At 51.6% G+C, this 25,163-nt stretch overlaps 2 protein-coding genes across 4 annotated transcripts in view; both read right to left on the bottom strand.

The window, feature by feature from the left end:
* The window catches only part of UBE2Q2 (ubiquitin conjugating enzyme E2 Q2), a 369,008-nt gene that overhangs the window by 13,146 nt on the left and 330,699 nt on the right, over positions 1 to 25,163 (bottom strand). The gene's annotated exons all lie outside the window — the stretch shown is intronic.
* The window catches only part of TMEM266 (transmembrane protein 266), a 144,161-nt gene that overhangs the window by 27,471 nt on the left and 91,527 nt on the right, over positions 1 to 25,163 (bottom strand). For 2 of the 3 annotated variants that reach the window (XM_004276351.3, XM_049706609.1), the window contains 4 exons: positions 21,426 to 21,482; positions 19,865 to 20,003; positions 17,920 to 18,035; positions 4,405 to 4,594 (listed from right to left, as the gene is read on the bottom strand). In XM_004276351.3, the coding sequence (XP_004276399.1) occupies positions 4,405 to 4,594; positions 17,920 to 18,035; positions 19,865 to 20,003; positions 21,426 to 21,482 (502 nt within the window). The remainder of the gene's footprint in view (positions 1 to 4,404; positions 4,595 to 17,919; positions 18,036 to 19,864; positions 20,004 to 21,425; positions 21,483 to 25,163) is intronic. The other variant, XM_049706610.1, reaches the window with a different exon arrangement.

Here is a 25,163-nt window from a genome sequence, read left to right as displayed (position 1 = left end):
AAGGGCCTGTGATGGACCAGGAGGCTGTAAACCTGCTCTTCGCATCCTTGGAAAGCAAGACAAAGTGGGCAACAGCTGCCACTGACTTCCAGGAGAACTTTCAGAAAGAAGATTCTTATATTCTTGTTATATTATATTCTTTTATTCTGGATTCCACAAGCACCAGCATGGGGAGCTGAAAGCCAGGAGTGGGGTTTTTGGAGTGGGCTATTGCCAGATGCCCCCAAGCTCCGAGAGAAAACCCAGGATTGCAGGACCCAAGGGAAACAAGTGATGTCCACAAGCCTTATTTTGTTCTTCGATCAGTTATGGGCTTGCAGATTACATTCCATGCAACAGACTTTAAGGGGAGCCTGCTGAGGGCCAGGCGCAGTGGGCCCCGAAGATAAAGTGTGGGACCGACCTGGCACACTTGGGGCCTAGTGGGAGATCGTATAAGGTCTCAAGAGAAGGGCGTGGTGACTGGGAGCTCACTCTGTGACGGGTTTTAAGGATGTTTAAAGAAGTTTGGCAGGCAGGCCTGTCCTGCCAGTGAACAACATATGGAAAGGCTCAGAGACTTACTACTGCGCAGAACACTTCCCAAACGCAAAGATGTTTCACTCAGCTAGAGTGCAAGTGAAGACAGAGTGCAGACTGGAAGGAAATGAGATGGTGGGGGTCGGGGGAGTGGCCAGCCTGGGACAAGACCATCAAGGGTCTTATATGCCACCTGTTACGAGTTGAGTCATTGCGTCCTCCCCCACAAAGTCATATGTTGAAATCCTAACCCCCAGTACCTCAGACTGTGATTTCCTAATTTGGAAATGTGATTGTTGCATATATAATTAGTTAAGATGAGGCTGGACTTCCCTGGTGGCAGAGTGGTTAAGAATCCGCCTGCTGGGCTTCCCTGGTGGCGCAATGGTTGAGAATCTGCCTGCCAATGCAGGGGACACGGGTTCGAGCCCTGGTCTGGGAAGATCCCACATGCCGCGGAGCAACTAGGCCCGTGAGCCACAACTACTGAGCCTGCATGTCTGGAGCCTGTGCTCTGCAACAAGAGAGGCTGCGACAGTGAGAGGCCCACGCACCGTGATGAAGAGTGGCCCCTGCTCACTGCAACTAGAGAAAGCCCTCGCACAGAAACGAAGATGCAACACAGCCAAAAATAAATTAATTAATTTTTTTAAAAAAGAATCCGCCTGCCAATGCAGGAGACACGGGTTTGAGCCCTGGTCCGGGAAGATCCCACATGCTGCAGAGCAACTAAGCCCGTGTGCTACAACTACTGAGCCTGCGCTCTAGAGCCCACGAGCCACAATTACTGAAGCCCGCACGCCTAGAGCCCATGCTCCGCAACAAGAGAAGCCACCGCAATGAGAAGCCCGTGCACCACAAGGAAGAGTAGCCCCTGCTCACCACAACTAGAGAAAGCCCGTGTGCAGCAATGAAGACCCAATGCAGCCAAAAATAAATAAATGTATTAAAAAAAAAAAAAAGATGAGATCATACTGGAGTAGGATGGGCCCCAGACCCAACATGACTAAGGTCCTTATGAAAAGGGAAATCTGGACACAGACACACACTGAGGGAGAACACCATGTGAAGAGAAGACAGAGGTCAGAGTGACACTTCTACAAGCTAAGGAGTGCCAAGGATTAGCAGCAAAGCACCAGAAGCTGGGGGAGAGGCCTGAAACAGATGCTCCCTCACAGCCCTCAGAAGGAACCAACCCTACCAAGACCTTAATCTCAGACTTCCAGCCTCCAGAACTGCGAGACAGTAAACTTCTGTTGTTTAAGCCATCCAGTTTGCAGTACTTTGTTTCGGCAGCCCTAGGAGATACCAGCCAAGGTGTTAACTCAGGGAGTGACATGAAGGATTTATGAAAGATGACTGTGTGTGTGTAGGGGGGGACAAAGGACTGAAGAGGGCACCTATGGGGGCAAAGCTGAGGTCAGGGAGCCAGCCGAGGTCCAGAGATAAGGAAGGCTGAACAATGCACATGGAAAAGGGGAATGTTTCACGATATATGTAGGCAGTGAAACCGGAAGGAACTGGTGACGAGTCAGGATCTACAAAGTCCTAGAAACCCGGAGTAAAGGCAGGAATCAAACAAGCTACAGCTGAACACAAATGAATGTCAAAATCCACACGGGGGTACAGAAAGTGCGCTGCCCAAGGATGGGCTGCAGGGACACGGGGCTCGACAGAGCCATGTGGGCCTGGGTCACCTGTGAGCTCAGGCCAGGCAGCCACCACAAGGCTCAGGAGTTTTCTGGCCTTGTCACAGGGGTCTTGGGTCCAGAAAAAAGGCAGGGGTGGCCCCTCGACACTCTGCCCTGGTCTTGCAGCTCCCCAAGAACTGCGTGACTGAAACATTGGGATGCTCAGGGAGGGGCAGAACAGCAAGAACTTGGAGAGCTTGTCCCCTGAGGACTGGTTGTGGGAATGCAGGTGACAGTCTCTGGAGGAGAAAACAGAGGCCAGTCTCCGAAAGGATATCTCAGCTGGGAGGGCACCCACCAGGCCTATATATAAAAGCTTCGTCCATGTGGGAGAGGTGGGTGCCGGGGGCGGACCTCAGCACAGCCTGAGGAAGAATTTTCTAACGGGCAGAGCCATCTGATGTTGGGTTGCCATGGGCTTCTCTGGGAGGTTCGGGGTACCTATTCTTAGAAGAAGGTAAAACTCTTGCCAGGTGTAACAGATGGGATTAGCGTATCAGCTGAAGAGCTGGACTCAGAAGTCCCTTCTACCCCCCAAATTCTACAGTTCTAAGGTTGGAAGGTCTCTCAAAAGATCATAATAGCAATCACCCCGCTCCCCAAAACCTGTTCACAGTGCCTTATAGCCTACAGAGCTTTCTCACATCCATCAGTTCCCCAGACTTCCTGTAAGGCAGACAGAGCTGGAGTGATGAGTCCACTTTGCAGAAGGGAACACGGAAGCCCCAAATCACAGAGCCGGGGAGCGGCAGAGTCTGGAGCTCTGGCTTCCTGCTGCCCAACCTGCCCAGCCCTGCTGGCTGCCGCTACCCTGGCAAGGAGCACTCAGCATGCCAAGGCAAAGCGGGCCCCACATCAAGCTGGAGTTTAGGATCCCACAGCCTCGGTTCCAAGCCCAGCACCTCCATTTCTTTTGTGTGACCCCATGAAATTCTCTCGACCTCTTTGGGTCTGAGTTTCCTCCTCCGTATGAGAGAAAGGAGGTGTGAGGACGAAATGAAATCACACTGTAAAAAGCTTCTCTTGGAGGAGTTTGATGAATCTTAGTTCCCTTACCTTTAGGTAAAAAATGGGGACCCAAAAATGTATTCTGAATTATTAGGGGACATCGATACTTTAAAAAATATCTTGGTAAAGTGAAGAAATCCCTTAACCATCATTTTAGTGATAACATTTTCAGGTGCAAGTTGGGGCAGGGAGGACTCAGACATGAGCGTTCATGTTCAGGCTCCCAGGATTCCCCCGGGGCTCCAGCAAGACCACAGATCTCCCCCGCTGTGCCCCCTGAGCCGAGGCTGATTCCTGGCCTGAGCCCATGAGAACACAGTCTCTCCAAACCTCCCAAAGGCCCAAACCTGACACGGCTGCATCACCAGGTGAGGGTACTTTCACCCCCAATCACGAAATAATACCACCTGACATTTGCAGGACTACTTTGCAATTCTGGAAGCCACTTTCACCTGCTTCCTGGAGCCTCACAACAACCCTGTGGGAAAAGCTCAGCATTGTTCCCATTTGACAGCTGGTAAAACCAAGACCCAGAAAGGTTAATTCCCCTCTACAAGGTGACACAGCTGGTCGGTCTTCTACAGAGTATTCCGCCCCAGGGTATGGCCGGCACTCCCATTTCCACCAACATCACCTGCCCATCAATTTACTACCATCCCCAAAGCATAGGTTCTGGGCTGTTCTGGGCCCCAGGCCTGAACTTACTATCTGGGCCCTAGTGGGCTGGGCAGTCCAGTAGGAAAGTCCTAGGCATCTGGCTGGAAGCCTAGCTCTGCCATTTATTACTGAGGCACCTTTGGACAACTTTTCTGGGTCGCAGTTCCTTCATCCATAAAGTAGGAAAGTCAAGCCTCCTGCAGGCGGTTACCGCGAGGACTGGGGAAATAGTGCACGCAAAGCAGCCAGTGGCCCACAGGCATGAAATGAGTACACGCCACTGAGATCATGTAGAGGTCGGGTCAAGGGAGCTTACCTGAACGCTTTCTCCGAGGCTCAGAAAGGTAGTCCCGGGGGCACTGATCTGAGGGTCACCACCACCGCCACCGCCACAATCGTGGGCCGAGATGGGGGCACGGTCCTGCCAGGAGGCGTGCTCCAACTCCGGGAAACTGTGCACAGAGCCCTAGGGCAGGGGTGGGGACGGGGCTCCCCACGACGGGACTGGGGAGGCCGCGGGCGGGCTCACCTTGCACGGGCTGCAGCTCCTCCACGACGCTCTCATCCGCGGTCTCCTCGGCCCACGTACCGGCCTCCACCACCTTGTAGCGGCTGCGCGGCTGGCTGAGCACGTGAGGGGCCTGCAGCGCCGCCTCGCGCTCGGCCGCCAGGTCTAAGTCCTGCTGCGCCAGGTGCGCCCGCAGCTGCCGGATCTCAAACTGCAAGAAAGAGCGGGGCGGTGGGTGATGGGCTGCGCAGGGGCGGGGTGGGGGTGGGGGGCGTGGACCCGGCCCGATCCCGACGTCTGGGCGCTTTGCTCTTGGGGGAGCGGGGAGGAATGGGCTGAGCATCCCAAGGCTGGAGGAGGCGTTCCTTACAAATCTCCCAACGACACTAGTCGCAAGAGTCTCTGACGTTTCTGGAGCCTTTTCCGAGTCATAAAAAACACGTTCCTGTGTCTCACCTTGGATACTGTGTAGTCTGGCCCCATAGTGAAGACAAGATGGCCGTGAGAGGAAACACAGCCGTGGTTTGCGGGAAGAGCATCGGAGGAAGAGGAGTCAGGGAACGGGATTCGTTCTGGTTACTTGCCTAAACGTGCCACCCAAGAGCCTTATTCTGGCGTCCCACACTGACGATTAGTGGAAGACGGGAAACCCCGCAATATTGAGGGTCAGTGTAACTAGCCGGTGGGAGCCCATTGTGGCTTACTGGGCTGCCCCTGACCCATCTGTCTTCCAGCAACGCCCATATCCCCTCTTCTAGGAGGTGTTCCGAGGGCTGGCCAGACCAGACTGGACTCTAGTTCCCACCCTGCGGCGTACTGCCGTGTGTTCTTATCTGTAAAACAGGGGTTATCACCCCACAGAGCTCTCTGAGGACTTGAGGGCTTCATAAAGGCTTTGTAAAAAGCTGCACACATTTTTATTTTGGTTTCATTTTTTGTTGTTGTTGGGGAAGGTTGCCTAGAGAGGCTTCCAGATGCCTCTTGAGTTTGTGGCTGAGACGGCTGTTCACACGCTGGGGCCTCCCTGGGCCATCTGGGTGAAGGCAACGTTTGGGTCTGACACTGAAGGGCCTGGCCACGGGCTCAGGAGGAAGGAGATCTTTCACTGCCACCTAGTGTTCCAAACACACATTGCATCGCTTTGGCATAACCCCACAACCTCCAGTCAAACCCCCAAAGGCCTGAAGCAGGGAGGCGGGTAGAGGAGTCCCAGGGAGTCCCCGGGCCTGGGCTCCCTACCTAGGAGATTACCTACTTGCCCATGATCCCAATCTCCAGCCCTGGCCCCTCCCTGCAATGTCAGATCAAACCTCCAACTGCCTACCTGACAGCAACACAGAATTGGGGCACAGGTGTCACAAACTCAACCTAGTCTAAACAGGACACTTCGCTCTATCCCCACACCTGCCCCTCAGGTGTTTTCATCTCATTTTAGCTGTATCCCAAAAAATGCAATCTCCTCCCTTGCTTCCACACTTTCCCTTATCCTTGCCATCCAATCTGCCCTCAAGTCCAGCTCCCTAAGTGCTACCACAAGCCTGCCCACCTCCCTCCACCTCCACTGCCAGCTCTCACCTGGATGATTGCAGCCCTACAGCCCTCTACCGTCCATTCGCCAACAGGGGTCAGAGGGATTCTCGTAAACCTAGATCAGACCATGTCACCCCCTTGTCCATAGACCTTGTCCATAGACCTTGGCTTACATAACAGGTGCATGTTCTGGCTCTGCTTACCTGGTTCACTTCACCACATTCTTTCTCCCTTTACCTCCCGCTGTGACACAGGCCTTCTCATCATTCCTTAAACACACTAAGTGTGTGTTGGTCTCAGGTCCCTTTCCCAGGGACCTCTGGTCCCATATCACACTGCTGGCTCCCCCTCTTGGAGGCCTTCCCCGACCCCTGACCTAAGGCAGCCACCCAGGCACTCCATCACATCACTGTTCGAATTCTCTACATTTTGCTTGGCACCTTCTGATATTTTTGTTTATTTTAATGTTTTATTATTTTTCTTTTGACAAAAGTGAAACACACAGTTGAAGCATTCACTAACACTAGGGTGGCCAGGCATCAGGGCAACTTCCCAATGTCAGTGTTCACAAATTTTGTCTCTGGGAACACTCAGATTTTCCCAGAGTTCATCAGCCTCCTGCCTGAGGACACACCTCTGGCTGCCTCTGTGCTGGGAGCAGGGCAGAAAAATGGGGCAGAAGGTCCAGCCATTAGATGAAAGGACTTTCACCTAATCCTCATTTTCAGCCCTGAACCTCTCCCCAGGCCTCTGCCTCACCCAGTGCCCACCTGCAGAGCTCTCTGGTTCAATTTCTCCAGAGGACGAACCTCTTGCCTCTTGTATGATGGGGGAGTGTGCAGAACTTGGGAGGGGACACGGAGGGTTCAAATATTATGTGTACAGACTTCTAGCCAACCCCTCTCCCCTGTGGTCAGCTTCACATTCACCCCGTTCCTCCCAAAGTCTAAAGGGTACTGAGGGGGGAATTAGCCCATTTCCCTCACTATCCGCCTCTTTAGACACTATAGTTATAGATTCTCCACTCTGCTAAATCACTCCCCATTTCCCTAAATCCACTGAAATCTGTATCCTCTTTGTCCTGATGGACAGGACTTAAAGAGAGTTTCTTAATTCTTATGTGTTTATGATTTTTTTCTTTACTATCATCTCGGTGGAGTTTGGGGAAGGAGATCAGATAAACACGTGTGGTCCATCACTTCAGCTGCAGTAGTGTGCTGGTATAGAAAAAAAGAGGCCTGATTTATAGTACATGCTAATCTCTGGTATAAATACTCCCACCATGGCCAATTGCAAACTACCAACATGATGTCATGCAGAACTGTGAAGAAATGTGCACAGCTGGCTCTCACGAGTCAGTGGGAGCTCCAGCACACCACTGCCACCCTCACCGCTCTGTAAGCGCAGGGATATAGAATAGAATCTATATAAGAATAGAATATAGAATATAATCTCTGTAAGAGCAGGGATCTTGCCTGTTTTGTTGCTTGGTACACAGAAGGGACTCGGTAAATACTGCTGAATGAATCAATAAATCAATGTGTGAAACCAGTCAGCTTTGCCCAGCTTTTTTCTGCGGTTTCAGGCTGAGCCCTAACTCCAGCCACAAACTGGGCCCCAACCTTAACCCAAAGCTGAGGCAAAGCCTGAGCCCCAACACTGAGCCCCAAACTTGGTCACACATTGAGTCCTGACCCAAGTCACATACTAAGACCACATCCTGATCACACACTGGGCCCTAACTCTGGTCTCAGACTAGGCTCAGACCTGGATCTCAACAACCCAGTACTCGAATGGGGCCACTGGTCTCAGAAAGTGAGAAAGCGAGACTAGCTTATTATAGAGTGGCCTTCTGTGCAGGGGGAGAGGGCTCGAGCCACCCTTCTCGCAGCAAGGTCTCAGATGTCACGTAGGGCCCATTAGGCAACCCTCCTTAGCTCTGCTGGGGCTGGGAGCCCCTCCTGCCCAGGATGATCTGAACTTCCCATGGGCATACCCAGCCCACTTTCTCCAAGGCCGCTCATCAGGGCCGGCAGCCCTAGCTAATGGCCTCCTAGGCCACTCTGAACAGATGCATTATTGATAACTTGTAATTGATACAGAGCTGCCCATGAGTGTCCCACTGGAATTCAGGCCAGACGCCAGAGGCCATGGCTTGCCCAAGCCCACATGTGCAGATATAGGCATGTACACTGAAATAAGTTTTAGGCTAGAAATATGAACCCGAGTGTATGGTAGTTCCCCCATTCACTCCTTTATTCACTTATTCACTAAGAAGTCAGGTAAAGCATGGCGAGGGAAACGTTAAAATCCTGTTATGTGTATTGGAATGACACTGCCTCTCCCAGCTTCACAGTGAGTCCTGGGTGGCCCAAGCGACAGGCACTGTCTGCGGCACTGCAGGGAACAAATGTCCCAGGAGAGTTCTAAGGGCTAGCTCTGGGTGACATTTGTGGCAGAAGAGGCACGGTGTGTCCGGGAGACAGAGACCGGGAGGTAAGAGGTGTTGGGGGAGGTCAGCAGGGGTCACACCAGGCAGAGCCTTGTAGCCATGGTAAGACATTTTAAGGACTTCTGCCCTTATTTAAAGAGAAACAATATACCACTGAAATCTTCTGAACAGAAGGGTGGAGGGGTGGAGGTGGAGGAGTGGTGATTCAGATGAGCATCTCGAGAGGACTGTGCTGACAGCTGAGCGGGGAATGAACTGGATGGGGGTAAGCCAGGGCGGACATGGGAATACCAGCTGGGAGGCTGCTGCAGCAGTGCAGGCCAGGGATGACCAGAATTTGGACTAGGGTAGAGACAGTGGAGATGAAGATGAAGACTGTTTAGGAGGTAGAAGTGTCAGCATGGGCATGGATTGGAATGCGGGTGAGGGAGGAGGCAACCTGCTTTGGGGACATATTTTTACAAGCTTCACACCCAGAGGGCATGGGGTGGCTGGATGCTCTGATCCCTCACCCTGAGAAGGAACGGCTGACTCCTTACGGAGACACTGCAGATGGGCTAAATGGCTCTCAGCTCTGGTCACTGGCTGTGACAGCCCAGGGGACTGTCTGGATGTTCTAGCTGGGACCCTCAGAGCCTGGTTCCTGATTCCCATATGCTGAACATGGCCACATGTGCTTCTCCAGTTGATGAAGCGCTGTCAAGGGGTCCTAGGAGAGCAGGGCCTCTTTAGTCAGATGGGTGAACTGAGGCCCCATGATGGGCAGGAGGCTTTTGTGCTGGGGGACAGTGTGAGGTAAAGGCTAGGACCACATGGTGCATCAGAGCAGAGTTGGGCCCAGAACCCATGTCTCTGGCTTCCAGCCCCCCAGACCCGGTGTCAGGGAACTTGAAGCCTTAAGGGAGAGATGGAAGTGACTCAGCTCAAACAGAATATGGGGGAGCTTCATGGTAACGGGGGCCAGGAAAGAGCAGGAGGGCCCCCATGTGGGGAAAAAGCCAGGGCTGGAGGAGGAGCCTCAACTCTCGGCCCACCACCCCTCCCTCACTCTGACTTTGGTAAGTCTCCTTTCCTCTTTGGGCCTCAGTTTCACTGTGTGTTCAGTAAGGCTAACAGAGCAGCTGAATTCTGGTCTATAACAAGCTCTGTGCTGGCTCTGGGACTGTAACTGGGAGGGAACAAAGTGAAAGGGCCAGTTAATTCTTGGTGCTGTCTTCAGGGCCATCCCCTGCTCCTACGGAAATGCCTCACTGTCAGACAGCCAACTCTTTAGAGAAAGATAACATAACCCAGAACCTCTAAAATGCATCAACAATGTGTAACGTACAATAAGAATTACTATTCATGCAAACAAGCAGGAAAAAGGGATCGATTATCAAATCATAAAGCAGTTAGAGAAAAGTGTGGGAAAAGATGGACAAAATAGTTGTAGCATTTCAGTGGAGAAATAGAACCTAGAAAAAGAATCAAATGAAACTTTTAGGACCTTAACATACAATATTTGAAATTGAGCACTCAGTTGGATGGGTTTAACAGCAGACTGGACACAGTAGAAGATAGGGATGTTGAACTTGAGGATAGGTCTATAGAAAAATACTAAAAGTTACAGCCAGGGATTTCCCTGGTGGTGCAGTGGTTAAGAATCTGCCTGCCAATGCAGAGGACACGGCATCGATCCCTGGTCCGGGAATATCCCACATGCTGAGGAGCAACTAAGCCTGTGAGCCACAACTACTGAGCCTGCGCTCTAGAGCCCGTGCGCCTAGAGCCCGTGCTCTGCAAGAGAAGCCACTGCGATGAGAAGCCCACACAACGCAACGAAGAGTAGCCCCAACTCACTGCAACTAGAGAAAGCCCATGCACAGCAACGAAAACCCAACACAGCCAAAAGTAAAAGTAAATAGATAAATTTATTTTTTTTAAAAAAAGTTACAGCCAGAAAAAGAAAAAAGAGAGAGAATGGGGGAACAGAATAGGGTATAAGGAAAAAGTGAGGCATGATCAGAAGGTCTAACATATGTAATTAGAGCTCCAGAAGGAGACCGATAGGATGGGACAGAAGCAATAAATAAATGATGGCCAAAAACTTTGCAAATCTAATGAAAACACCAACCCACAAATCCAAACCCTAAGGAGGATAAATACAAAACTCCCACACCTAGAAACCCTATAGTCAAACTGCTAAACACAGAAAGGAGAAACACCCATAGCGCTGAGGCTCTCCAGGTTCACGTGAGCCTGGGCCTCTGGGAAAGAAAGTGCATGGCGGCTTTGAGGATAAAATGAAGCAAATTTTCCACTGGCAAACTGGGCCAGTGGGGAAAAAAAGACCATTCTATGAGTTGGGAAGAAGGAAAGTGCAGTCACAGCCCTTCTTAATGCACATTATTAGCTAAGTATTTCTAATCAGATAACCTGACCAGATCTGCTGGGATCCACAGGGAAGCCCTCAGCGTGCATTACTGGAGTGAGTCAGGCCCCTTCCATTGGGCTGGGCTTTTAATGCATGCCCAGGCGGGGCCAGACCCCGGTGCGGGGGGGTGGGGGGGGGCGGCAGGGCGGGCACACCCAGCCCATCTCTGCCTTTAATGGTCTGGTTTGTGAAGTACAACTGACAGGGCCTTGGCCTGATCAATGCACACTTTGGCCAGAAGCTCGATGGTATCTAATGCAATAGCAATAATTTTCTTCCATCCTATTAGTGCTGTCTGCACAGACTGCCCTGCCTTCAAACCCATCTGCTATTGGGATGGCATCCAATGTTTATTTCCATTAGTTTCGCCATTGTTGGTAACAATAAAACTCAGGAGACAGTTGCAAACTAATGATTTAGGAGCAGGGTGAAGCTGAATTCGACCTTGGCCCCTTTCCATCCACTGTGAAGATGACTGGTAGTTGGCTATAAATTTAAATTATGGCAAAAGGATAACATAAATTATTCCTCTGATGGCTAATTTTATCAGCTAAATAGGCTTGTCATTAAAGCTATCGGCTGTTTTACAAATCACTGCCCATGTTTAAAAAAAAAATTTCACTTCCCACAGTGGGGATCTTGAATAATCCGGGTAACAAAGACTATTGTGCTGAGCTGGGGGGCTTGTGGCCTCTGCCAAGAAAAGAGGGGGCTCTCTGGAACGCATCAGCGTCTAGCGACACCCCGAGCCAGGATAGAACCCCTTTCCTGCTGCTCGTGACCTGCTGAAGGGGCTGCTGGCCCTCGAAGGACCGTGGAGTGGACACCACCCCCCACCTGCCTCCAGCGGGAATGCCTATCGCTTAGGGTCCAGGTTATCGTCCTGTTTCTTCAGGAAACAGGCCAGGGAGACTTGCATCATCCAGGAAGGATTAATCATTGTGATGGTGCCTCCTGCTAGTGGGAAGCGGGGAATGGAGGTAGAAACATCGTGAGCCTATTAGGTGACTGTGCAGGTGACTGTTTTCTCCTTGGCCACTCAGACTACTTTTGTCAGCATCTGGTGCCTTAGGTGTGACTGTGTAACTGAGTCCTCCCACGAAATGGGGGCAGAAACAATGTCACCGCTTTCAGGCCCGGCCAGTAAAAATCTATGCACAATTCTCTACCCTCCCTTTCTTAATCCCCTGGCTGAAGGGAGAAAACTCCAAACACTTAGAAGAAGAAGGAGCCATGACAGGGGAAGAGCCTGGAGGCCAGAGTGACTGTGTGGAACAGTGTCCCTTTACCCCCTCCCCAAAGCAATTGCACTGGGCTGCGGTGTGGGTGACAAACACGCTCCTCTTGTGTTCGGCCACGGAGATGTCTGGATTTGTTTAATGGAGCAGTTTGTGTTACTCATTCTAACAGTGACTTGTACGGATGCCCTATTTCTGGTGGAGGAAAATGGACACTGAACTCTGAGTTCCACCCCAGCCCTTCCTTCCATGACAAACAGTGAGACACTGGGCAGGCAGCAGCCTCTCTCAGACTCAGCCTTTCCATCTATAAAAGGATTAATAATACCCAGCCTGCCAACGTTGACCATCAAAGTCAAAATGAGCTAAAACACGTGGCAGCACATTTGTAAATGGTCACCATTATATAAATGATTTAGTATTATTTTTGTTCTCCCTCTTTTTTAACATTTACTGAGAGACTCCAGTGGGCCAGACTTTATATATTACCTGAATTAATCTGATAGTCACAGCATCCTTGTGACATAAGCCTTGTTTCCTCCATTTTTCCAATGAGGATCCTGAGGTCCAGGGGTTAAGAGGGTTATTGGTGGAGCTGAGGTTAGAATCCCACTTGCTGATTCCCACGGTAAGAGGATGCTCTCCACCCTCCAAGCTGCCCCCGCACAGGACTCTTCTTTCAGAGACCACCGCCTGCCCCAGGTCTAAGGCTGACCTAAGGGGCTCACAGAGTTCCACTGGCCTCCTTGCTGGGCCTCAAGTCACCCTAGACTGAGCCCCACCTCCCTGGGTCTTTTGCCAGTGGTCTCACTGGATGGTGCTGAAGAAGAAGAACTTAACTGGTCCCACAGGGCCCAGCAGGGAAGAGAAACAAACTTCGACCATGAGCTGAGTTGGATCGTATTATTTTGGACCAAAAGTTGTTGCAAGGCTTATAGAGCAAAGAGCAAGTACAATGGGGACTTCAGAGTATGTTTTGGAATCAGAGCAAGGTCCTGGGCAGGGATGTGCTAAAACCTCAGAAGTGGTTTCTTAAGACAAGTTGGAAGAATATTTCACTGCATTGATTTAACCACTGCATCTGAAATAGCTTTGATTTCTGAAGCAGCCAGTACAAAGAAAGAGACAAAAAGTTCATACCATCTCTCTGAAGGGCAGGAACTAGCACCCCACCTCTGGAATCCATCTGTGTACCAGAGAGATGAGTGCCTAAGAAAATTCTGGCTGGACGGGCAGAGAACAAAATCCAGATACAGAGCAAAATAAAAGTGAAAGGACCTTCCAGTCGAAGGACTGTTGAATGCAGGGGTCTGAGGCGACCTGCTTCCACCACAGAAATGAGCCATCTGGAAGAAGGCTGCAGAAGGTCAGCCAGGGCTTGGGAAAGGTGAGACTGACCAACAGTGTCCCCCTCCCTCCCCCCGCCCCAACCCTGGCCCCTCTGGGCTCCTCTTTCCAGTAGGAATCTGCTAAGGATGAGGTGAGCCAGTAGTCAGGAGAGATGAGGGAATGAGGGAAGCACTGAATACTGTCTCCCTGTGAAGACCAGAAGGTCAGTGTGATCTGGGGGGAGGAAAGGATTAGAATGAGCTGTAAGAGACCCCTGTTCCATCCTAATCTCCTAACTGGCCTCAGATTCCTCCAACTGCCAAATCCAGGGCCCCCTCATCTATAACACAAGGGAGTTCTGGGGCACCTTGGGCATGGCCTGTGGTGAGAATGAGATGCCATGTGGCACAGAAGATAAAATGTGCGAGATATTCATGCAAGAAGCTAGCAAAGCATGTCACCCAAGAGTCTCCACAGGGTCACAGTAAGAAGCAATTTAAGCTTTCTAAAAAGGCTAAGATGAATTTAAAAAGAGTCACTTTACAGCGGAGAGACCTGACAAACACTACGTCAGCGTCAACATCCACGGTGATGTCATAGTGACAGTATGTACCTTTGATATGATGGGATGAGAATGGCACGGGACCTCTGTCTCCCTCCCCAAAACCCAGAACTCCAATCTAATCACGAGAAAAGCATCAGTCAAATCCCAACAGAGAGACATCCTATAAAATACCTGACCAGAACTCCTCGAAACTGTCAAGGCCATCACAAACAAGGCAAGTCTGAGGAACTTTTATAGCCAAGAGGAGCCCAAGGAGACATGATGACTCAATGTCATGTGGTGTTCTGGATGGGATCCTGGAACAGATCAAGGACATTCGATAAAAACTAAGGAAATCTGAACAATGTGTGGGCCTTGATAATAACATATCAATATTGGTTCATTAATTGTAACAAATGTGTGATACTAATGTAAGATGTTAATCATGGGGAAAAGGTGGGGAAAAGGGGTACAGGGTATATGGGAACTCTGTACTATCACCACAATTTTCCTATAAATCTAAAACTGTTCTAAAAAATAAAGTTTAGTTTTAAAAAGAGCTAAGATGAGTGAAGTGTTGGCAAACAGTTTTACAAATACATGCCAGGGAGAGAGCAAGGTGAATGCAAAGTGAGTGTTTTGTTTAAACTGAGATTCTACACACTTCATTGGAATTTTGGGTACATTTCAATTTCTTAGGTAGCACATACAAATTCAGTTTGGAAATTGCTTCATTAAGCCCTAAGAATTCCTGCTGGGAGAGAGAGAGAGAGCGCAAGAGTTTGTGACAGAGATGAACAGAATGACCTGGAATGGGGTTGGGTGGGGTGGGAGTGAGGGCAGCAGCATGAGACTCTTTGGAAATGCTACTGAGGCAGCTGAGGGCAGCCGGGTTTGTGCCTGCAAGAGAAGAGTTGTCCTCAGGCAGTGGTTTAAAGACACCCTGGTGCACAGTCTAATCAATGTTTTCACCGAGCCCTGAGAAGTGACGTGGGTATAAAAATGTCATAGAACACGATCCTTAGCAAGGTGGGCTGGGGAAGAACACCTTTCACAGATAGGACACCTGGATCTACTCCTGGCTCTAAAAGCCCTCTCTTAGCTCTGTGCTCTTGGGCAAGTCACCACTTCTCAATTTTCTTATCTGTAAAATGGGTGTACGTGGAGAAATGGGTGGTTAGTTCCCATAGAGTCACCATTTATCACGTGCCAGGCTTTAGGCTAAGCAATCGCACAACCATCCTTCAAGGATTGTATTATTATCCCCATTTTTCAGATTAGGAAAACCAAGGTCCACAGAGGTCCCCTTGGTGCCCAAAGCCACAAGTAGCCAAGCTGGCTTTGCACTCAGGTCTGTCCCTAACATCCTAACCATTCCAGGCACTATTCTCTCAAAGGGCCTAGCCATCCCTGACATTCCACGAGCCAGCATTCACATTTCTTTAAGGGCATTTTTTGCTCAGTCAAGTCCCAAGCCTGGCCTTAAAATCCAGCTGACAATGAGGTGTCTATTTGCTCCACCCTGTGGAGCGGGCACGGCTCTGGGAGAGCAGCGTTCGTGGTTTCTCTGCAGAACCCAGTGACCCAGCGTGTGGCTCTGGCCAGCCCCTCCCGCCTCCCTGGCAGCCTGCTGGGATTCCAGCCCATCTGGCCCTTTTTTGCTGTCTTAACTAAGATGACAGGCTTCAGGTGTTTTTTAAATTAAAATGGTTTGTTTCTGTTTCTCTCTTTTCCAGATGTCACTACGTAGAGGGAATCTGTCTTTATTTATTGGCTCTTTCCTGTGCAGAATGCAAGGGAGTCTCCCTCTGGCCCAGATCCCTGGGAAGGAGGCCACACATAGAGGGTGACGTGAACCGGGACGGCAGGAATGTGGGGTCCCCGGGGGCTCAGGACGGGGTCACAGTGGAAACCAGGAGGGGTGGCCTGCCATCGGCCACGCAGCACGTGGGCTGTTAACGTGGCCATGCATTTATGGAGGGCAGATGCGGCGCTGCGTCTGTGTCTTTCACGTGGCCAAATGCAACGAAGCAGAGCATTCATTTTCCTATGAGACAGCAGACTGAGAGCTGCCTGACCACGCTCTGGCCGGGTCCTGGATGACACTTGAGCTGTCCTCTCCCTGACCCCTCCACCTCCCTCTGCCCCAAGCCCAGGCCGCGTTCCCCTTGGTGGTTCTGCCGCCTCTACCGGGCTTCCCGTCTCCACTCCTGCCTCTCCCATCCGTCCTTCAAAGGCTTCCAGAAAGATGCACCAAAAACTCAAATCTGAGCAAATCCCCCCGGCCCTGCTTCCAACACTCCAGGCTTCTTCCCTCCCAACTGGATGAAGCCCAAACTCCCTGGTCAGCCCTGCGGCCCTCCCCAAGCCTGCCTCCAAATCCCCCCACTCCCCGCCTCTGCTCACACCCTGAATAGCCTTGATTCCCCCAGCCCAATGCCCACTCTCGTGCCTCACCTGTCCCCTCTACCTGGCACCCTTCTCCAGGGGTCCGTGGCTCAATGTCAGCGCTTCTGGAAACCCGTCCACCCCACCGAGAGCCCCCGACGTGTCCCTGCTGAAGCATGTATTACACGGGACTGCTGCTGTCTACCATGGGCCTGCCAAATGCCCCGAGTCACCCAAAGCCTCCTGAGGGCAGGGGCCTGTCCTGTGCACACTCCTGGCTGACCAGATGCACGGGTAAGCACGAAGCTGATGCCAACTGCTTCGGGACTGGAGCATCATTCTTCTTCCCAGCCTAGACGGCCCCACTCCCGGGACCCCAGGGACAATGTGCCCCTGGGGACTGTGCCCCCTGATGGCCCCTCTTGTCACTCATAAGCGTTTTGTGCTGAAGTGAAAGGCCGTGGTGTTCCCCAAGTAGATAAAGAGATAAATGTTCCCGGACAGACATTCCAAGGGGATGACTTGGAAGACATGGCCTGCGTGTTCCTGTGGGGTAATTCCACACACTCCCCACCCGCTCCAGCGCCTCCTCCAGCCACGAGAGCCTGGGGCTGGGGAGCCAGGAGACCCACACGTAGGGGGTGCTGGGCTGGGGACAAACACGAGTTGGACGAAGCCTGCCCTAGGGGAGCATCCAGCTTAGTGGGAGAAGCAGCTCCGGGTGCGAACAAGCACGGCCCGCGGCAGTGAGTGCCCAGGACCCTTGGAGGCCGACGGCGAGGGCTTCGGGGCTGGGGCCCATCCTCCCACACGCGTTCCCACCACCTTGCGAGCTAGTCGCTCTGTGGCATTCCCACCCTGCACGGCTGCTACCAGAACATTCCCTGCACTTGAGGCTATGTTTCTACAGCGCTTTGCAGCCTTGCTGCAGGGCCCTGCTGTCCTCCGACCTCCTGAGCACCCCAGTCCCCTCCCCTAAACTCCTATAGAAGGGGCTGTCTGTCCCACTCACATGCGAGCGGTCCCCTCATCTTAGGGAGGAAAGAACTGAGGGCAAAGAAGTGTGTGACTTGGTTGAAGTCCTGGGGGAGGGAGCAGAGGACTGGGGGGCTGGACCTTGAGAGAAGCCTCTGGATTCCCAGACAGACCCTCTCCAAGCCCCGGTTGCCTGTCCCCCTGGCTCTGCCCAGCACAGCCTTGGAGGGCCCGTCCCTGTCTCTGAGTCTTTGCCAGGGTTCCTAGAGGGCAGAAGGCGCTGCTGAAGCCTCTCTAGTGTGTCTGGGGGTCCTGGGTGGCAACTGGCCCACAGCGGTGCCCAGCAACCTCTGTACACAGAATCCGACCCCTGCTTCAGAGCCGGTTCAGGTTGGAGAGCTGACTGGTCACCACGGAGAGATGAAAAGAAGCCTGGCCTTAGAGCCAGGGCGGAGTCCGGGCCTGGCTGGGCTGGGCTGGGCATGAGTGACCTTAGAGACGTGTCTCCCCACTCTGGGCCTCAGGTTCCCATGTGTCTGTGAAGGGGCTGGAGGAGGTCGCTGACCGCAGGGCACCTGCAGCTCTGGCACCCTAGGGGACTTTAGAAACCGCTAGGGTCCTCAGCCCTGGACGGAACTGGGCAGAACTGAGAGTGGCCACGCGTTACCCCTTGCTCCTGACAGATCTGCGTCAGTCTCTCCAGCTGCTCGTCCTGGATGACCTTGGCCTTCTCGTACTGCTGGATGACCATCTCCATCTCCACCTTCACAGGCAGGACGTAGGCTGGAAAACAGAGACAGCCCCGTGAACAGCTTGGCGGCGGCAGGGCTTGGTGGGGGAGGGGCTGGTCCCAGCGTCCAGCCAGCAGCAGGCTCAGGCCCAGGTGTGGTTCCTGGAAGAACTGGGGTGGGGGCGGTGGTGTCAGGTACCCAACAGCACCCAGAAACTATAAGAGGGCTAGAACCCTAACCCATCACGACTAAGATACCGTTTTTTTTTTTTTCCTTTTCCATAGTGATAGAAGAACCCTTAATTTTGGCTGTGTGCACAGCTGCCTGGTATGAGGACTATATTTTCCAGTCTCCTTTGCAGCTGTGAGAAGCCATGAGACTACATCCTGCATGACGGGATGCAAGTGCAGGTGTTGTGCAGTGGCTTCCAGGAGCCTTCCTTAAAAGGCACCTGGAGTTGAGGAGGAAGTGGAAATATGAGAACCCTCCCACATGGCTGGTGGGAATGTAAAATGGGGCCGCTGCTCTGGAAAACAGGAGTTCTTCAAAATATTCAACAAGGAGTGACCATATGGCCCAGTAATTCCATACCCAGGAACCTAAGAGAAATGAAAACGTATGTCCATACAAAAACTTGTACATGAGTGTCCACAGCAGCCCAAAGTGGAAAGAGACTAAATGTCCATCAACTGACAAATGGATAAATAAAATGTGGTATATCTATACAATAGAATACTATTTGACAATAAAAAGGAATAAAGTACTGATGCATACTACAACAAGTGAAAGACGCCAAACACAACAGACCACATAAATGATTCCACTTATATGAAATGTCCAGAAGAGGCAAATCTATTCAGACAGAAAGTAGATTAGTGGTTGCTTAAGGCTGGAGGGGAATGGGGAGTGACTGCTAACTAATGGGTATGGGTTTCTTTTTGAAGTGATAAAAATGCTCCAAACTTAGATTTTGGTGATGTTTGCACAATTCTATGAATATACTAAAAAGCATTCAATTGTGTACTTTAAATGTGTGTTTTACAGTGTGTGAACTATATCTCAATAAAGATGTGTAAAAAGAAAAGGCAGCTGGGGCTTTCCTTTTGCTTCTTTATCTTCTTCCTCCCTTCCTTCTTCCTATTGGCTGAAATGAGGATGTGATGGCAGGCACTGAAGCAGCCATCTTGAACCATGAGGGTGACTTTGGAAAGTAGGCTATGTGCAGCAAAGCAACAATACAAGAGGAACCTGGAATCATGACTTCGGAAGCTCCTTATTGGCCCTGGACTGCCTACCTTACTGGCCCAGGCTTTCATGTGGGAGAAATAAGCTTCTGTTTTGTTTTAGTCACTGCTATTCTGAGTCTCTCTTACTCACAGTGGATCCTACTTATAAAAGACATACATTGAGACCCAGAGAGAGAGCCTGGACTCTGGATTACGGGGCCCCATGAGCTCCCAGCCAGTGGCAGCCCCTCAGGGACAGAGCCAAGAGCAGAGCCTGTGCAGATGGGGGAAGCTGAACAGCTAAGGAAACACTGGTGGGCGTCAGGGGTCCTTGGCTTCACTGCTGACTCAGAGCTGGTTTCCTGTGTAACCCTCATCCCTCTTGGCTTCAGTTTCCCCATCTGTGAAATGAGAGGAATGGACTAGATGATCTCCCAGTGCCTTTCCTGCGTGGGCCTTACAAAGCTGGACCTGATCACATCTCAGTTTGATGAGGACTCTGGATTAGGGGCTCCCTGGCAAGATGTCAAACCCCACAGTGTTCACAGGATGGGACATGGGGCTGGGGACCAGGGAGAGGGCACCCCGATAATGGGATGAGAGACCCCAGAGACCATCCTTCCTGCCTCGAACTCACCCCTTTCGGGCCACTCACCATCGATGACCCTCTTCACCCGCCAGATCCGGAGCATGATGATGAGGCTGATGGCATCCCAGGGGCTCCTGGGCCCGTTAGCCACAGTGGACGCCACCATCGGGGCCAAGGACAGGATGATCACAGCCCCATCAAACACCTGTGAGAGGAGGTGGATTTCAGTGCCCTGGGCCAACTTCCTGAATGTCCTGGAACCAGAGACCAGGTCAGGCAAAGCAGCTGGTGCTGGCCAGTGATCCCCTGCACCCCCCTCAGAAGTTCACCCCCATCCCTGGCTGCCTCTCGTGACCCTCCTTAGTCTTTAGGGACCTCCCACCCCAGACGTGCCCCTGAGCCCTCTCTCTCCTCCAAGTGACCTCAGCCCATCGCCAGCCTTGGTTCGGATGGCCTTGGGCTGTTCCAAGCTTCTTTTGCGAGCATACGTCTCCGGCATCTTGTCCCTTCTCGGGGTGGGGTTTGCATCCCGTGTCGCAGGTTTCCTGCGCTGGCCTCACTGAATCCCTCACTGGCAGTGGAGGCTGAAGGCAGGCCCCTTACCCCTGGGAAGCAACAGCCTAGAGCCCACATCTCATCTGCATCTGGTGCTGCTGCTGAGTCTCTAACCCTGCATGGAGGCAAAGCTCGGAGAGAAGGGGACCCAGCCTGCGCTTCAGCTCTGGGCCTTGACCTTCCATCTGCCTGTTCCAACCTGGCCTGGTCTGAGACTTCCACAGGCCAGGCCCCTATGTCTGCTCCCAGCATTTGGCCCAAAGAGGCTAAAAAGTGTGTGTGGTGAGGAATGGGGTGGTGAGGAAGGAATGGGCAGCAGACACTGACAGCCTTGCCTTGTCCTGTGCACACCAAACTCTGGGGGTCAGCCAGCCTCCCCCGCACCTCATCTCCACCCACCACACGCCACCTGCCTTTATACAAAACAAAGCAACCGGTTTGCTCTGCAGAAACCCAGGCTGAGAAACACATTTATGGTTCCCCCACTCAGCTCTCTGATCATGGGGCCATTTTAGAGTGGATTTGTTTTAAAACACATTTCAAAAGCTTTCCAAAATGATTCAAGAATAACTTTTTATGGCATGGACATATAGACACCACCAAATGTAAAACCGATAGCTAGTGGGAAGCAGCCGCATAGCACAGGGAGATCAGCTCGGTGCTTTGTGACCACCTAGAGGGGTGGGATAGGGAGGGTGGGAGGGAGACACAAGAGGGAGGGGATATGGGGATATATGTATATGTGTAGCTGATTCACTTTGTTATACAGCAGAAACTAACACACCATTGTAAAGCAATTATACTCCAATAAAGATGTTAAAAAAAAAAAGAATAACTTTTTAAATTTTGCAGAAAGTCAAGGAGATTTTTTAGACCATTCCTTTGCTGGAAACTTTCTCAGTTCACCCCCCTCCCCACCCACCCAAAGGCACAGCTGAACAGACTCCTGTGTCCAGTGTGGGAAGGAGATGGCCTTTGTTGATGGCTCCCACCCTGGGATGGATGAGACAGTGACATTTCCTGGCTTCCAGGATGGTTGGCTTGGGGGGTGCAGATGGACATTGGTCTTTACCTCTATTTTGTTTTCAATGTAATCCCAGATCCCGAGCACCACTATCCGAAGAACAGTCTGAGAGGAAGTGAGAAAAGAGGTTATGGTTATTGTTCTCCCTCCCCCCTCCTCCCGGCGGAGAGGATTCCAGAGCTCGGAATCAAGGGCTCTGCTTCCTGTTCAATAATGGGAGAAGTCTTCACCATCCCCTAAGTGCTTCTCAGCCCACGCGCTCTCTCCACCCCCGCTTTGAGTGCCCTAGCTCAGGTCTGCGTCACCGCCTGTGCCAGCCCCTGGCTAAGCACCTTCAATGCTCCCATTACACACACATACACTCTGAATCCTTGGAATGATACGCAGGACCCTGCCTCCTTCTCCAGTCATCTGTTGCACTCCTGTCATGTCACAAACCACTTGCAAATCAATAAACATGCAAGCTCTTTCTCCTTTGCCTTGTCTTTGCATGTGGCTTTGACTCCCCCATTGACTTCCCCCCGACCCCCAATCTCTCTTCTCTCCTTATACAATAATTGGAATTTCAGCATGGCCACCCAGATAAAGACTACATTTCCCAGCCTTCCTTGCATCTGTAGTGGCCATGTGACCAAGTTCTGGCCAATGGCTTATAAGGAGAGAAGCTCTATGTACCACCTCCTGGTTGCAACCTTTAAGGGATTAGGCTCGTCCTCCTATTTCCCTCTTCCCAAAGACTAGAATGTGGGTGTGTAGGTGTGGTGGGGAGGTGTCTTCAGTTAGGGAGGGCTGGCAACAAGCATGCTGGGCCCCCACCAGCCCCAAGCCACCACGTAAGCCTTAACTGCTGACCCCACCTTGTTTAATTAAGTCCATGTGTTTTTGGTTTTCTTGTTATAGCATCTTGGCCTGTGTGCTAACCAGCAGGGCCTTTTCCCCTTCCTCTTCTTGGAAAGGCCTTCTCCTTCTGGCCACGGCTCAAATGTCACCTTCATGAAGCTTTTCTACCCTCCCCAGGCTCGGTGCCTCCTTCCTGGGTGTTCCTATAGGCCTTGGACCATCAATCACCACCCTCCCTCCCTTGGACTTGATCTTACTCTGTGGTGACTATCTGCCTGATCCCCCAATTCAGGCTCAGGAGACACTGTCTGATTTCTCTCCTTTACCCCTAATCCCTGGCATAGAGTGACACTGAGCAATTACAAGTTGTGAATGAATGAACAAATGCATGCATGTCTGATTCCTTAAAGCCCTCAGGAACTCACTCCAATGCCTCCGCCTTCTGTGGCGGTTTCCTCACCAAAAGTACATCTTTCTCCAAAGAAGATACTTAAAAGCTGGTCTCATATGACCCTGGTACAATTGTCGTAGGCCCTTCCTTGAACCAAGATGAGAAGTTCACAGTAATTCACACCAGGTGAGGTCCCTGCTCCCACATGCCTATAGTACAAGGCCAGCCATCTGAATGTGGCAAAGCTGTAGAAAGCCTAGGGATCTCTACCCACACTTAAGCCACAAAAAGGCTTGGCTGCTAAAATTTACCTCTTCCCCATAAAGGACTATCCTGAAGAGATGAGAAGGAGGGACGCTGGTGGCGGCCAGCTCTGTCACCATGTTTGATAACACACAGGGACATGTGGCAGCCTGATGCCCATTCCACGTGGCTTCCCAATCTCTCGCTTAACTGCACCATAGCTTCGAGTGGGTGCAGAGAGATCTGGGTTGGAGTCCAATATCTTGAGGTCACAGCTCAGTAATCGGCTGGTTGTGTGGCCTTGGGCAAGTCAAATAACCTCTCTGGGCCTCAGTTTCCCCTTCTGCTAGAGAGATGAGTTAGAAGATACCAATCTTCCAATTCATTATGAGACTAACATTTGCCATCTGGTACATATCAGTAGGTTGCAGATCCTGGGCCAACCCTCCTCACACATGATTCTCATTTTACTGAAGGGGAAGCTGAAGCTCAGAGAGGTTAAGGAAGCTGCCCAAGGTCACTCAGGCCTTGGGAGGTGAGTCGGCCTTTGGACCCAGAGGTGTTTGACTCTGTGTAATGTACTCAAGCTGCCTAAGAACGCCAGATACTGTCCTCGTTTCTTTTGCTGCTGTTCACTCCCTCGAACTGCGCTGACTTTGAAACTCAGTATTTGTCTCCTCTGAAATGATACACCAGCCACATCCACCTCAAAATCCCAATTCTGGGGCTCCCACAGCAAAAAGTCCAGGCTAGCACAGAGAGGAACAGGGCCTGGTCCGGATGGGATACCCCCTTCTCCCCGCCCCGCTATTGCTTCGTCTTTGGAAATTGTGGTCAAATATACAAACATGAATTATATCATCTTAACCATTTCTAAAAGTGAACCGCGGCATTACGCACATTCACGCTGTTGTGCAATTATCACAACCATCCACCTCCAGAACTTTTTCATCACCGCAAACTGAAACTCTGTGCCCATTAACCATCAACTCCCCCTTCTCACAGCCCCTGGCAACCACCATCTACTTTCCATCTCTATGAATTTGACTCCTCTAGGTTACCTCATTTAAAAGGAATCATCCTGCTTTATAAACAAAGCAGCATTTACTAAAAAGTCAGTGTGGGTATGAGGAAGGGAGCTGGCCAGGCTGAAACTCAGCAGGAACCCCAGAGAGGGGAGGAGCAGACGGCAGACAGCACCGGCGGGGCCTCTGTGCTCTAGGAAGGGATGGAGGTTGCGTGGGCTTATGGGTCAAGGTGGTACCAGGTAGGCAAGTGGAACAGCGGGAGTACTGGCCACCTATTTGCCTTCCCTCCTTGCTGGCCCATCCACAGGGGACCCACCCTGTGAGGGAGACTTTCCTTCCTAGCCCAGCCCATGGAAACAGAACAGCCAAAAGGCAGCTGTGGAGATGGCTTGGGAAACAGCTCCCGGGCCAGCCTCCCGCTGTAGATGGGAAATGGCCTGGAACTGGCTGTTCCGAGTCAGGGTCAAAGGTGGAATGAGAACCCAGCTCTGAAACACTCCACCCAGGGTTTTTTCCCCTGCAGCATCCTTTGCTGTCCGTGGAGGTAGGGACCTGGCCATGCTGCCCTGCCGCGTCACGGCCCCCAGCACGGGTCTCACCCAGACTGACTAACCCATTGTTGGCCTGTGTGTCTCCATGTGCAGGCAAGGACCCCCTGCTTTAGCAACATCTGGGGATTTTGTTTAAAATGGAGATTCCTGGGCTCTCATGAAGATCCAGGATGTCAGGATCTCTGGGTGCAGGGCCCAGAAATATGCCCTTTTTTTAACAAACTCCCCTGGAGTACCCAACAGAACGGCAGGGATGTGTAAGGTGACAATGCCCTGGGTAAACCCAGGGAGACCACATGCCCAGATGCAAGAAGGAGAAAGAGAGTTAGATCAGGAGTCAAAGGTCAGGTCCCCCTTTTGGGCTCTGACTATCCCTTACTAACCATGGGACCTCGGCCGAAGCCCTCAGTCAGCCTGCAGGAAGGCAGAACTAGTGACCCCGTGCTGCCTGCCTCAGCTAGCCAGCTGCTACAAAGCTCCGTTGGAAAGAGCTTTGTTGACAGAACTGCAGGAGGACACTAAGGAGGGGTTATTTTTATCACCCACCCCCACCCCAGGGCCCGCGGCCTTGAAATCCTGCCCCTAAGATTTGCAAAGGGCTTTGAGGGGGGTGGGACTGAGGGACCTGGACCCTCAGCTCCAGCTGCCTCTGTCCCACCTGGGACAAAGGGTTTTCAGCCTCCTTCATTCCAGTCTCACCTTCCAGAGATGAGGATGCTCTGACAATCAAGAT

Source organism: Orcinus orca, chromosome 2 (assembly GCF_937001465.1).
Source record: "Orcinus orca chromosome 2, mOrcOrc1.1, whole genome shotgun sequence".
Classification (NCBI taxonomy): Eukaryota; Metazoa; Chordata; class Mammalia; order Artiodactyla; family Delphinidae; genus Orcinus; species Orcinus orca.
This window is presented reverse-complemented; position numbering and strand designations above follow the sequence as displayed.